Source organism: Oncorhynchus masou, chromosome 31 (genome assembly GCF_036934945.1).
Source record: "Oncorhynchus masou masou isolate Uvic2021 chromosome 31, UVic_Omas_1.1, whole genome shotgun sequence".
Lineage (NCBI taxonomy): Eukaryota > Metazoa > Chordata > Actinopteri > Salmoniformes > Salmonidae > Oncorhynchus > Oncorhynchus masou.
In genome coordinates this window covers 19,870,026-19,884,571 of record NC_088242.1, presented here as the reverse complement: position 1 = coordinate 19,884,571, position 14,546 = coordinate 19,870,026, and the positions used below count along the sequence as shown (strand labels likewise).

At 43.0% G+C, this 14,546-nt stretch overlaps 2 protein-coding genes across 2 annotated transcripts in view; both read left to right on the top strand.

Annotated features, from left to right (window-relative positions):
- ppm1ba (protein phosphatase, Mg2+/Mn2+ dependent, 1Ba) overlaps window positions 1-4,073 on the top strand; it is a 43,563-nt gene extending 39,490 nt beyond the window's left edge. The window contains exon 6 of the mRNA XM_064950280.1: window positions 1,538-4,073. Coding sequence (XP_064806352.1) covers window positions 1,538-1,567 — 30 coding nt within the window. The 3' untranslated portion in view covers window positions 1,568-4,073. The remainder of the gene's footprint in view (window positions 1-1,537) is intronic.
- Window positions 4,074-4,510: 437 nt separating this feature from the next.
- slc3a1 (solute carrier family 3 member 1) lies at window positions 4,511-13,601 on the top strand. Its single transcript, XM_064950279.1, has 10 exons — window positions 4,511-4,991; window positions 5,866-6,045; window positions 6,157-6,299; window positions 6,453-6,578; window positions 10,216-10,335; window positions 10,839-10,963; window positions 11,187-11,388; window positions 11,539-11,721; window positions 11,983-12,105; window positions 13,012-13,601. The coding sequence occupies exons 1-10, from the start codon at window positions 4,511-4,513 to the stop codon at window positions 13,438-13,440; spliced, it is 2,112 nt and encodes a 703-aa protein (XP_064806351.1). The 3' UTR covers window positions 13,441-13,601.
- Window positions 13,602-14,546: the final 945 nt, after the last annotated feature.

The following is a 14,546-nucleotide window of genomic DNA, read 5'->3' as shown; positions in this document are numbered from 1 at the left end:
ATAAAGCCCTTTTTACATCAGCAGTTATTGTTGATAGATACCCAGACTACAAGCCCAAAGAGCAAGCAATGCAGAGGCAGAAGCACAGTGGCTAGGAAAAAAACAACCCTCCAGGTGTGATATAGGGGCAACATTATTCTACATCCAGAAACTCAAAAGAACTATCTATTTCTATGGGAATCTGTTACACCCCATTTCCAAACCTCTTCATATAATCATTCCCACATGCATGCAATGCTGTGATACTAATACACAGTAGCAGTCCTCTCCATGGATGACACCCAGTTCCATCAATTAACATCTATAACCCATTATCTTATGCATGACTAGTAGATTCTGTCCAGCTGCCAAAACGCTACTGGCTGTGCTGTGTGCAGATGTTTGACTCATGATGATGATGTCATGTCCTCTGATGGTTTGGTTGATATAGAGCAGCTGCATGGTGGTGGGGAAGGTGCATGACATGCTGTGGCCTTGCTGTATAACAGTCTGACCGTATGTATTCTGGCACACTGAGACCCCTAGGACCTTGTGTGGGCTGAAGTCTATGATGGGGATGCCTGTGTGAGGACATGAACTGGATACATAACTATTGATTTGCGTGTGTGTTGGAGTTATGACAACTAATCCAGGGTTTGGGTTCTAAAACGGGACCCTCCAGACCGTGTGTGTTTCTGTGTGTATCCTGTTGGATAGTGTGCTGTACTAGGTGCATGGGATTGGCCCTTTGACTCTCCTGTGATATGTTGTGGTGTCGTGGTTTGTCTTGTGTAAAAGAGAGCTTGCGGTCTTTGCGCGCCCTTAGCAAAGAATGGGTGTTTGTGTGTCTGTTTAAATCTTATACACACACAACTGCTCTCCCTCTCTTCCTTGTTGCCCCTGCTTCTTTCTCTGATACTGACATCATAGAAAACAACTTAAGACTTGTCTGTGTAACGTAGCAAGACGTCTACACACACACTTTTATATGGAGGCACACACATTCAAAGCAAGTGTGCGTATGTCCTCAGATAATGTCATACTTTACACACTCTTGACAGACACTGAGGGTTAGCTGGTGCGTACTTGTAGATCTAACTGTGTGGTCACTCTGATTAATGCAGCCCTCCTGTATCATTTGGTAAGTTCACACATACAAATACATTCCTACAGTACTCACGCCACCTTTACCCTTAACTCTTTGCTCAGTAGTGTCGCCTTCAGGTAAAGTGTTCAAATTGGCACATTCTTAATCTGACTTGTTTTATAGGCTACCTCCTTTGGGGATGTACCAGATGTGATTGTCGAGCACTTCAGGAGAGGTGCTTATCTCTGAGATCTGGGCAGCGATCCCTGCTTGTCTCCTTGGAGTGGAGTTGGTTTTGTTGTGTAGGGGGCCATTTTGGATTGGTGTGACGTAAACAAGCCAGGACTGTATGATGAGGAGTCTGTCATTAGGTAATATGGATTTACTTGTCATGCTGTTTCTAACGATGTATTTTCTCTTCTTTCACTTTGTCTCTCCTCTACTCCATCTCTCTCTCTTGCCGTCCCACAGACTGGAGCAGACCTTGAGGACCCCTGGTAACTGGCCATCAGAACTGCCTGTTCCTACAACGGGACTCCTTTATACACAAGACATCTTTACTCACTTTATTCCTTTTTATTTTTCCTACGATACCAAGAGATCGATTGGACCATAAATGACGATTTAAAAAAATCACACAAAAAAATCAGTTAACACACAACACAAAGGATTGCAAAACATTTTTGATTAAAAAAGGGTGTTCAAAAAGCACTCGCACATCTGAGCTGTCTTTGCTGCAGGTGCATGCTAACAATTGAATAACATGAGAAAAAAGAAGAAACGCGCACACGTTAGAGCTTTGTTGAAGGCCTTGAGGCCGATACGTGAAGCTTAATAAAGAACAGCGATACTAGCAAGAGCAGTGTGCAGGTTTCTTCTTTTTTCTCATATTAAAAAAGGGGGGATAGAAAGACTGCGATGGTAGTATAAACGATGTACACAAAATATATATACTAGACAAATTAAGACATGTTGTTTGTTTTCCTTTTTATAGCTTTTTTGTGGTTTTTCTTTTTGTGCTGATGAAGAGACACGAGGGCCATAGTTGGGACATTTTGTGGCCCATCCCTGTGCAGTCTGGGGTGCCTTTTTCCCCATCGCTGAGGATGGAGGAGCTAGCAACCAGCTGTAAACTGACCAGGCCCCAAGTCCCTGCTTCCAGACACAAGGGGCCCTACAGAGGACCACCACTGGGTCAGGGACTCAATGGCCTGTGGCTGCCTGGCTGGACATTGCTACTGGGATTTCAGATAGACAAACCCAAATGTGTGGACAGGATAGGAGTGACTGGCTGCATTCTATGGCATTACTTGTGTGGAAGGGTTTGGAGACTGACCGCTTTTTGCACCTTTTCTCTCCAACCAACAACAAAAAAACAACGGAGACCCAGCTAATGTTTGCATTGACAGACACTGCCTCAACTTCAACCATTTCACTTCCATAAGCTTTCTAGCCTGCTGTTGATCAAGAAAAATTTAAAATATATATAAAATCCATATATTTTTGATTTATGTAAAAAAAAAAAACACAAAAAAAATGTGTCATGTGGCCTACTGTGTGTGTGTAAAGATGAGGAAGTTGCTGGTTTTTTGACTTTAGGAGTCAAACAGAGATCTTGATTGACACGTGAGGAGATCTACGTGTGTGTGGGTGTGTACAAACCAGCCGCCCAAGGACTCTGTTTTTTGGGCTAAAGGGATTCTAACTGTCCACCAAAGCCTCACTACTCGTTTCTCCTTGCACTTCTCTCTCTTTCTTATTAGTTTATCCTATGTTCTGTCTTTCCTCACCCTCCTTAAAATGCAGAAACGGACTCTTGCAACAACTTGCCTTTTTATTAGAATTTTCTCAGATAATACGTGTGTTCTTTTTTTCCGTTTAGCAATTAAAATTTCTAGGCAATGATGATGTTCACCTTTAGTTTATTTTTCAAATGCCGTGTTAATAGTGTAATATGGTTGTTCCATTGCGTTCTCTAAATTTCAATAGAAATTGCTTGTATGAAAAAATGAAACCGATGAAATGTGTTAAAAGGAGAAGTCAAGCGTGATTTAGTGTGCCGGAGAGGGGTGAGGTGGCTCTCGGCCCAGGTTTCTGGCTTGGCTATGATCTGGTACACGAAGCCTTGGTGCCATGTGACTTAGGTACTTGAATGTTGGGTGTGGTTCTATTTTTGCAATATTGATTTTCATGAGATTATTAAAAAAGTAATTGTAGGGGGGGTTTAATAATTTTTTAGCTGTGCATGTTTTGTGTTGGAGGAATGCGTGGTGTGGGATGGGGGTCAGACGGGTGGGGTGGGGGTGATGGTCCTGGTTAATGGGTATGGTTAAGCTATAGTAGACACTGGGTTAAGAGGGTGTGGGGCTGCTTTGAATGGAATTCACCTTCACACTACACTGCACAGGCTGAGCGGAGGCTACAGATGCTTTCCTCCCCCTGGTTATTTGATGACAGAACTTACCCTGGCATTTAGTTTTCATTGTTTCATTGGAATATATAGGCTATAGAGTCCCACGTGGGGTTATATTAATACGATCTTTATTCTCACTCATCTTTCTCCCTAACTGGAGCAATTTGCTGGTCCCGCCCCCTATTACTAACTGTAATGATTGAAAAATGAGAATGTTTGTGATGTTTTGGGGGCTGGAAATGAACTTGGTGATTTAGTGCCCATGTTATTCATCCTGATTTTCCTTTTATCTTTTTTTGTGTATCTACAAGTATTGATATATAGAATGGTGATCATTTCCACATTTTATTTATTCCTGATTTTAGCCTTTAACATAAGGTGCTGTATTTGAGAATGGTATACGGTTATGATGCGTGTGTAGGTGTGGCAGGGTTTGCCCCGCCCCCTCTGCAGGGTCACCTGAGTGATGAGGGGGTCAGGGGTCGATCGTGAGTTTTCACCATACCTCCTGATAGTTCCCAGTATAACATTGTGATGTTTCAGACCATACCGTGAGCATAATCTTCAATAAAGGATGGATACATTTAGATGAAATTATGTTCTGTGTGTTATTGTTCAGTCCTGCATGGGGGTATACACACACACACACACACACACACACACACACACAATTTAGTGTTGGGATTTTGGGTTGTCCTGTTATCAAACTGATAAAATGGTGACTTTATATTAATGACATCTGTTTTGTCATAGTGTTTATAGTACAGTTGTGCCAGAAGAAATTGCACATAAATCATAATCTAAAGATGTATCACTCACAATTCTAATCTTCTGATTCTAGGGAAATGTGGCTGCATTCAGTCTTAAAGTTAACTCGATGTATTCAAGCCCATTGCATTCAAACCAACAAATAGAGCAAGAGGATAATCTCTGACCACACGTTTACAACTCTCCAATTTCCCACATTCCGGGGGAGTTGTACTATGGACCCTGTGACTAGTGCTACCTTTTATAGAGTGTTGTTTGAACGAATGATTACAAGGAGTCAGTTAATCTCAGCAAAGGATTTAGAAGTAGACGGGCACATGTTCCTAGACATGAGCTCCGGTACAGCCAACGGTAGCAGTATGGAACTGGGGGAGTGCATCCAAAATACGGGCTTCCATGAGGATGATGAGACAGAGGATGCTGTTGGTGGAGATGAAGAGAACAGGACTTCGACGGTCAAGATGTCCCCGGGCAGAGAGGAGGATACTTATACCCAAATCAAACCTTACGCGGGCATGCCTAAAGAGGTCCTGCTTTTATATTCAGTCCAAGCTCGCTACCGACTGCCCCGGGAGATCCTGTTCTGGCTGACCATTGTGTGCACCTTGGCGCTGGTCGCACTGACCATCACGGTGATCGTTATGTCGCCCCGTTGCCTCAGCTGGTGGCAGTCGTCTCCTGTGTACCAGATATACCCACGTTCCTTCAAGGACTCAGACAGCGATGGTATCGGAGACCTCAAAGGTAGTATATTCCTAATTGTTTAGAGTAGTCTATTTTCTTGTAGCCTACCCGGTGTTCATATTCATTCCTAATTCAGAAAACTTTGGTCAGCACTGTGAGCACTATCCAACTCCTATGAATTATGGTGCATATTACTCGGCCTATGGCTCACCATTCTATTTGATGAGTCTATTTAAGAACATAATGAGTGCTTTCATGGAGTCATTACCACCGGGTAGTGAAGTCAGAGGATTGTTGTTCCTGCTTTGAATTGCACTTGTTTTACGCATCACTCGTTTTACAGGCTTACATTAGGTGGTCATTAACATCAGTCTCCAAACATCCCCTCATATTCCCCGTAATCAAGGATACAAAACATCCTGAGCAACAAACCTGTTACAGGCCCAATACTCTTACTGCAGCCTTCCTCTATAAGAACTACCACAGCTCCAGCTAAGAGGTCTGGTCCTTCATGGTACAGTAGATATTGGGCTCCTGGGGGGCGCAGCGGTCTAAGGCACTGCATCTCAGTGCTAGAGGCATCACCACAGACACCCTGGTTCGAATCCAGGCTGTATAACAACCGGGCATTATTGGGAGTCTCGTAGGGTGGCGCACAATTGGCCTAGCGTCGTCCATGTTTGGCCGGTGTAGGCCGTCATTGTAAATAAGAATTTGACTTGCCTAGTTAAATAGATTAAAATAAAAATATATTGGCTTTCCCCCTTAGCCAGAGAGTTAATGGTTCAAGCCAAACCTTGAATATTGCACAATAACTATATAGATAGTGTCAAATTTCAGAAAGCTAAGAATTATGTGTGTCAGAGTTCTAAGGTTCATGCACGGACATTTAGTTTAGCCACTGTTGATTAACATTGCTGCACCTTATGTTCAGGCATCTTGGATAAACTGGATCACTTTCAGTACCTGAACATCAAGGCCATCTGGATCAGTCCGTTCTACAAGTCTCCCATGAAAGACTTTGGCTATGATGTGGAAGACTTTAGAGACATCGATCCACTCTTTGGCTCCATGCAAGACTTTGATGACCTCCTTGCTGCCATGCATGACAAAGGTGAGCAATTTGGACAAAATATGTATATTTTAATAACTGTAATAGTAGTACAATTCCTCACTTATTATCCACCGCTCTCCTAAGTGTCACCTTTGACCTCTCTTCCCCCAGGGTTGAAGCTGATCATGGATTTTATCCCTAACCATACCAGTGACACGCACCAGTGGTTCAACCTCAGCAGTAGTGGACATGCACAGTACAAAGACTACTATATCTGGGCCAACTGCAATACTACCCACGCCCCCAACAACTGGGTGAGGATCATTTTCACTCTGTCATTGATTATTATTATTTAAGTTCTATTTGTAGAGGGATGACCAGAACAGAGTATTAACCAAATAACTGTACTCCCGTGTGTGTGTGTGTGTGTGTGTGTGTGTGTGTGTGTGTCTGTGTCTTCGACCCAGGTGAGTGTGTTTGGGAACTCTTCCTGGACGTATGTTGAGGAGAGGCAGCAGTGTTACTACCACCAGTTCCTCAAGGAGCAACCCGACCTCAACTTCCGCAACCCACATGTTCGGAGAGAGATGACTGTAAGATATTACTCATGCACACACACACAATATGTGGCCGATCTAAAGACATGTTCCGAACTTTGTTGACTAGTAAGTATTTTTGAAACCTCTCGCTTTGGGCTGGATGTGTCTGTGTAGTTTATACATGCATAATCTATGAGCAGAATTACCGTGTTACCTCAATTAGCCACAAAATCTCTAGTATGAAAGCGACAAGTTTTTTTGGAAGCTGTGCTGCTCCATTTTCCCTACATTTCCCCCTACGTGGGCCAGCCCTAGAACCCAAACAATTCCAGTTGTAGACAATGAGCCTCAGCCCCTTGCCATTTAAGTGACAGCAAGCAAGATACAAACAGCAGAGCGAGAGCAATGACACGGTGCACGTATCTGCACATATGTGACGTAGTACGCAATTTTCGGGGACCACTTTTGGCTCATGAGCACTACTTTCAGAACTACTGGCAAAAAGGTATACAAAATAATCTCTTTAATCAAATAATGATACATTTATCATGCTATAGACATGATTTATTTCCTAGCTATAAGACCCAGTTTCCAAAGGAATGATAGAGTCAGAGGGGGGGGCTGAGTGATGAATGAGAGTGAGAGTGGCCTAGCCCTGTTTTAGGTGATGATTGATGTGCTGTGTGAATGAGGAACAGAGAGGAGTTGTTTTCAACCCCATTCACCCCCTCTAGTCTCTTCTCACGTGAGTCTACCTAGGCCGGGGGAAGAGGGAGTCTGGTGTCCCTCTCATGTCACAGAGAAGCCTTTATACTCAGTTAGCTGGCACGGTAAGGTTTACCCGAGAGAAAATAATCCAGGCCATCTCCTATGTTCACGCAAGTACAAAACTGGGATCTCAGCAGCCTTTACCAATGTGTTGCTACATTTGCTGTGGTTATTGATTGATGTTTTATCCTCTGCTTTAGTGGCCAGGTTACTCATTATCTCTGAGTAGTTACTATGGTTTTTACAACTGGAGACAGAGTCAGAGAGCCCAAAGTGAAGGACACGGACCATGTTTAACCAGTGTATGCCTGTGTTTTATCTATTGATGAGTGACTAGGTGTGTCAAATGACATCTGTGGACCTTAGTTATGAGAACAAGCAGACATTATACTAGACGTGAGTTACAATGTTACAATCAATACATTCATGTTGAAATAACTATCATATGTACACTGAAGAAAAACATAAATGCAACATGCAACAATTTCAAAGATTTTTACTGAGTTACAGTTTCTCTGTGGAAATTAGTCAATTGAAATAAACGCCATACATGCTGTCTCCCATTTGCCCGGTACAGTTGAAACCGGAATTAATACTTGAAGAGCACACTTCTCCAGTGTGCCAGTGGCCATCGAAGGTGAGCATTTGCCCACTGAAGTTGGTTACGATGCAGAACTGCAGTCAGGTTAAAACCCTGGTAAGGAAGATAAGCATGCACATGAGCTTCCCTGAGATGGGTTTCTGATAGTTTGTGCAGAAATTCTTTGGTTGTGCAAACCCACAGTTTCATCAGCTGTCTGGGCGACTGGTCTCAGATGATCCAGCAGGTGAAGATGCCAGATGTGGAGGTCCTGGGCTAGTGTGGTTGTATTTTTTTCACGTTTATGTGGTCTGCATCTGTAAGGCTGGTTGGACATACTGCTAAGTTCTCTAAAACGGTATTGGAGAGGCTGCTTATGGTATAGAAATAAATATTAAATGATCTGGCAACAGCTCTGGTGGACATTCCTGCAGTCAGCATGCCAATTGCATGCTTCCTCAAAACTTGAAACGCCTGTGGCATTGTGTTGTGACAAAACTGCACATTTGAGTGACCTTTTATTGTCCCAGCACAAGGTGCACAGGTGTAATGATCATGTTGTTTAATCAGCTTCTTCATATGCCACACCTGTCAGGTGGATGGATTATCTTGGAAAAGGAGAAATGCTCACGAACATTGATGTAAGCTTTCTGTGAGTTTGCACAATTTCTGCTGTGTTTTATTTCAACTCATGAAACATGGGAACAACACTTTACATGTTGCATTTATATTTTTCATTCAGTGTATATACAGTTGAAGTCGGAAATTTACATACACTTAGGTTGGAGTCATTAAAACTCGTTTTTCAACCTCTCCACAAATTTCTTGTTAACAAACTATAGTTTTGGCAAGGACATCTACTTTGTGCATGACAACTAATTTTTCCAACAATTGTTTACAGACAGATTATTTCACTTATAATTCACTGTATCACAATTCTAGTTGGTCAGAAGTTTACATACACTAAGTTGACTGTGCCTTTCAACGGCTTGGAAAATTAACGAAAATTATGTCATGGATTTAGAAGCTTCTGATAGGCTAACTGACATCATTTGAGTCAATTGGAGGTATTTCAAGGCCTTCCTTCACACTCAGTGCCTCTTTGCTTGACATCATGGGAAAATCAAAAGAAATCAGCCAAGACCTCAGAAGAAAAATTGTCTGGTTCATCCTTGGGAGCAATTTCCAAATGCCTGAAGGTATCACGTTCATCTGTACAAACAATAGTATAAACACCATGCACCCACGCAGCCGTCATACCGCTCAGGAAGGAGATGTGTTCTGTCTCTTAGAGATGAATGTACTTTGGTGCGGAAAGTGCAAATCAATCCCAGAACAGCAAAGGACCTTGTGAAGATGCTGGAGGAAACAGGTACAAAGTATCTATATCCACAGTAAAACGAGTCCTATATTGACATAACCTGAAAGGCCACTCAGCAAGGAAGAAGCCACTGCTCCAAAACCGTCATAAAAAAGCCAGACTACGGTTTGCAACTGTACATGGGGACAAAGATCATACTTTTTGGAGAAATGTCCTCTGGTCTGATGAAACAAAAATAGAACTGTTTGGCCATAATGACCATCGTTATTTTTGGAGGAAAAAGGGGGAGGCTTGCAAGCCGAAGAACACCATCCCAACCGTGAAGTACGGGGTGGCAGCATCATGTTGTGGGGGTACTTTGTTGCAGGAGGGACAGGTGCACTTCACAAAATAGATGTTATCATGAGGCAGGAAAATTATGTGGATATATTGAAGCAAGACATCAGTTAAAGCTTGGTTGCAAATGAGTCTTCCAAATGGACAATGACCCCAAGCATACTTCCAAAGTTGTGGCAAAATGGCTCAAGGACAACAAAGTCAAGGTATTGGAGTGGCCATCACAAAGCCCTGACCTCAGTCCTATAGAACATGAAAAAGCATGTGCAAGCAAGAAGGCCTACAAACCTGACTCAGTTCCACCAGCTCTGTCAGGAGGAATGGGCCAAAATTCACCCAATTTATTGTGGGAAGCTTGTGGAAGAATACCCGAAACATTTGACCTAAGTTAAACAATTTAAAGGCAATGCTACCAAATACTAATTGAGTGTAAAACTTCTGACCCACTGGGAATGCGATGAAAGAAATAAAAGCTGAACTAAATCATTTTCTCTACTATTATTCTGACATTTCAAATTCTTAGGATCACCACTTTATTTTAACTGACCTAAGACAGGGAATTTTTCTAGGATTAAATGTCAGGAAATGTGAAGAAAAATGACTGGGCCCTGCTTTCTTCATGCTGCAGATTTTCTATGTGATTTTAAAAGCCATGTATAACTGCTTCCGTTCATCTCTCTCTTCAGGAGATTGTTCGTTTCTGGCTGGAGAAAGGAGTGGATGGGTTCCGTATGGACGCTGTGAAGCACATCCTAGAGGCCAAGCACCTGAGGGATGAGCCCCAAGTGGACCCACAACAAGATCCTGTAAGCCTCCTCATTTCAGCCCATATACCTCTGATCGTGGGGTAGGCTGTACCAGATTTTCCCCCTAATCACTCTTGTGAATTAGATACAGAGAAAAGGTCTAAGGAAGGCACTCAAAGGCCTGACAAAATTAGTATGTTTTAATGTAAAGTGACGCCTAACAACATTACTTCATCACAGAGTAATAGCATGGGCATACTATAACAGGCTGCCAGATTGTTCAGCATAGGGGAATGAACTTTCCCCTGGAGAGAACGAGGCGCCAGGCTTTCTGATAGGCTACGTTCTCACAGGGAAGGGATTACTAGGAGCATATTTCTGTGGATTTGAGAGTCACCGTTATTTTCCTCATTCGGCACAATTACACCAAGCCTCAGCGGTAGCACAGTAACTAGAGAAGGATTGTGGAGGAAGTAACCTCCACTGATACCATCTCTCCCGTCTTCTCTCTCCCCCCTCTGGCCCTGGTTTTCCTCTTTCTTCCCCCCTCTCACCCATTTCAGGATACAATTGACACAGAGTTTGAGCTCCACCATGACTACACCACCACTCAGTTAGGGCTGCATGATATCCTGCAGGCCTGGAGGGGAGAAATGGACGTCTACAGTAGAGAGCCAGGCCGATACAGGTATCCCACTATCCATTTCACCTTCCATAATTTGTCAGTAACCCTTTATATATGTGTAATACTGCTGTTATTACTCCAGTAACAACATTGTTAAAAACATGTTGTACATTGTACTACCTAGGTATAATGGAAACTTAATATCAAGCGCTACAGATTTTTCATATTCTGACTCACCTTGAAGTTAGTAGTATATTTCAATTTGTATTGTCCTAACGTCCAACAGGTTTATGGTAGCTGAGTCCTATGACTATGAGGAGACTGACAAGACCATGATGTACTATGGGACACCCTACGTTAAAGAGAGCGACTTCCCTTTCAACTTCTATCTGATGGACCTGCCAACTGATCTGACTGGAACTGGGGCTCAAGGCCTGGTCAATCTGTGGATGGCCAACATGCCAGTAGGGAAATGGCCAAACTGGGTGGTAAGTGGTTAGAAAAACAGAACTTGTCAACATCAGACATGTAAAAATGCAGTGTAACATTATGAGATAGCAGATACAAAGCTGTATTGATAAGAATTGCACATCAAAAACAGCATTTACCCCTGAGGAATGGTTCCATTCTGTCTTTAGGTTGGGAACCACGATAAACCTCGTATCTCCTCCAGTGTTGGCCAGGAGTACATTAAAGTGATCAACATGCTACTGCTCACCCTGCCCGGCACACCCAGCACTTACTATGGAGAGGAGATAGGCATGATGAACATCAATGTGACCATTGACGAGATCCAGGACCCCTTTGGAAAGTTTAACCCTGTAAGTGTACCGAACCTAGAATGCATCCACTGAAGTCAAATGTTTTGTACGTTGATAGAAATTTCATGGCTGACATGATTCCATATTCTACATGACAGACCATTGTAGCTCTTTCTACACAATATATTTATATCTGAACATTTTATTGAACAAGCCCTTGGTCTACAGTAGGATCAGCACTCAACCTGTTCTGGGCCTGCTTGTACAACAGTCAACATCCAGGACTCTAATGTTGACACATGTGCCTGTCCCATACTGTAGAATGCCAGTCGTGACCCTCAGAGGTCCCCCATGCAGTGGAGTGATGGGCCGAATGCTGGCTTCAGTGATGCCAATCATACCTGGCTGCCTTTGCACCCACACCACACAACAGTTAATGTGGAGGTAGAGTACACTCCTCTTTTAGTGATGAGATCTGGGTTATACTTCCGAGTGGAACATTGAAACTCCAGGATTCCGTGTTCGCAATTTTTTGTGTGTAAAATCAACAATTCCCGGCATATTATTACTGTTTTATATTTTAGTCATTTAGCACAGGGTTTCCCAAAGTCGGTCCTGGGGCCTCAGCTTTCGGTTTTTGCCCTATAGCTCTTACACAGCTCATTCAAGAAACCAACTCATCAACAAGCTTTGATGATTTGAATCAGCTGTGTAGTGCTAGGGCAAAAACCAAAAGGTGCACCTGGGGGGAACCGAGTTTGGGAACGTTGATTTAGCAGACGCTCTTATCCAGAGCGACTTACAGGAGTAGTTAGAGGTAAGTGCCTTAAGGGCACAGACATCTGTTTCACCTAGTTGGCTTAGGGATTCGAACCAGCAAACCTTCGGTTACTGGCCCAACGCTCTTAACCGCTAGGCTACCTGCCACCCCTATTATGAAAGGGTATGATAATTTGACCAATCACTGCACCATTTCTGCATTAAACAGGCAAATCGTCACAATATCGTCTCATAAAAATGACCCATTACCGCAGTATAAAAAAAGGCCTCGCAATTTCAACTAATCATTGCACATTTACTGCATGGTATGGTTCAATCAAGCCACACATCAACAAACTTTTCCCCTCGTCAGCGCATTTTCGCGACAAATTGGACAAAATCATTGCATATCACCATGCAAAATGTCAGAATTGCTGCAGCAAAATCAAGCAATCAATCAATCACAAATACAGTTTCATGAAAACCTGGTGGGACTGAAAAGAACAGTATTATGAGGTTGTCTGTATAGTAGTTCACTGTCATCGGATTGATACAATCAATTCTCTGTTCTATTCTCCATGCCCTCTCCAGGCTCAGCAGAAAGACAGCGGGTCAGTTCTGTCTCAGTACCGGGCCCTGAGTCTCCTGCGACAGGCCCAGCTGCCTCTCCATCGGGGTTGGATGTGCTACATCTGGAGCGATGCGGATGTCTTTGCCTTTCTGAGGGAGATAGACGGCTTGGACAAGGCCTTCCTCGTGGTGCTCAACTTTGGAGCGGACTCTGTTATAAACCTCTCGGCCATAACAGAGTTGCCGGAGCAGCTAACACTTCATATGAGTACCAAGCAGGAAAACTATGGGATGCCGGTGATTAAATCTTCAATTGCCACGGCGCGAGGGGAGGGGCTGCTACTTGAGTACTCCACCCACATGCGGTTCAACCCTGGCCACGCCTCCCAGTGTTTTGTCTCAGAGAAGGCCTGCTATCTGGGAGTCTTGGACATTCTGTATAAGTGCTGAGTACTGCAGCCTCAGAGTGGGAGGAGAAATCACCATGTCCTCGACAATCAAATGTGTTATGATGAGACTGGCTGTGATTGAGTCAGTGTATGTTCAAATAAGTTGACTGTTTGTTCAAAAAGTTTATTTGTTCTCATTAAAAACGGCATTCATTTTCCAAATGTCATTCTCTTCTCACCACAAATATGCAGATGAAACAACTTACTTGCAGTTCCCACCCTTCTAATGTCACGACTGTCATACTGCAGATCAGGGGTGTCACTCATTTGTCCCCGGGGGCGGCATTCGGTCTTCACGAGGTCCGGGTGCTGCATTGAAAATGTGTTATTTCCTCACTGTCAAAATGAGCAAAAGATAGTCCTCTATCCATTGTTTTTGGTATTTTAATTTGGGTGATTATTAGTGAGTTGGACACAGTCCGGAAACTGTATAAATGTAGGTCTGTTATCATTACTACACTGTTTTGATTTGGTTTTAGTCATTTTAAAGTATACAGAACAAAAATATAAATGCAACATATAAAGTGTTAAAAGATCCCAGAAATGTTCCAAATGCACAAAAAGCTTATTTCTCCACAATGTTGTGCACAAATTTGTTTACATCCCTGATAATGAGCATTTCTCTTTTGCCAAGATAATCCATCCACCTGACTGGTGTGGCATATCAAGAAGCTGATTAAACAGCTTGATCATTATACCGATGCATGTTGTGCTGAGGACAATAAAAGGCTACAGTTTTGTTACACAACACCACAGATGTCTCAAGTTGAGGAAGCATGCAATTGGCATGCTGACTGCATGAATGTCCACCAGAGTGTTTAAATGTTAATTTCTCTACCATAAGCCACCAACATCATTTTAGGAAATTTTGCAGTGTGAACAGCTGATAAAACTGTGGGTTTGCACAACCAAAGAATTTCTGCTCAAACTTTCAGAAACCGTCTTAGGGAAGCTCATCTGCATGCTCCTCGTTCTCACAAGGGTCTGTAACCAACTTCAGTGGGCAAATGCTCACCGTTGATGGCCACTGGCTGGCGATGTGTGCTCTTCACGGATAAATCTTGGTTTTAACTGTACCAGGTAGATGGCAGAGATCGTTATGGCTTT

What these genes read in the sequence shown, in the direction of transcription:
- slc3a1 (XM_064950279.1), top strand. Translation starts at nt 4,511, where the DNA reads ATGATTACAAGGAGTCAGTTAATCTCAGCAAAGGATTTAGAAGTAGAC. An exon ending in ATGTTCGGAGAGAGATGACT is followed by an intron (nt 6,579 to 10,215) that starts GTAAGATATTAC and finishes CTCTCTCTTCAG; the next exon opens with GAGATTGTTCGTTTCTGGCT. An exon ending in TGGACCCACAACAAGATCCT is followed by an intron (nt 10,336 to 10,838) that starts GTAAGCCTCCTC and finishes CACCCATTTCAG; the next exon opens with GATACAATTGACACAGAGTT.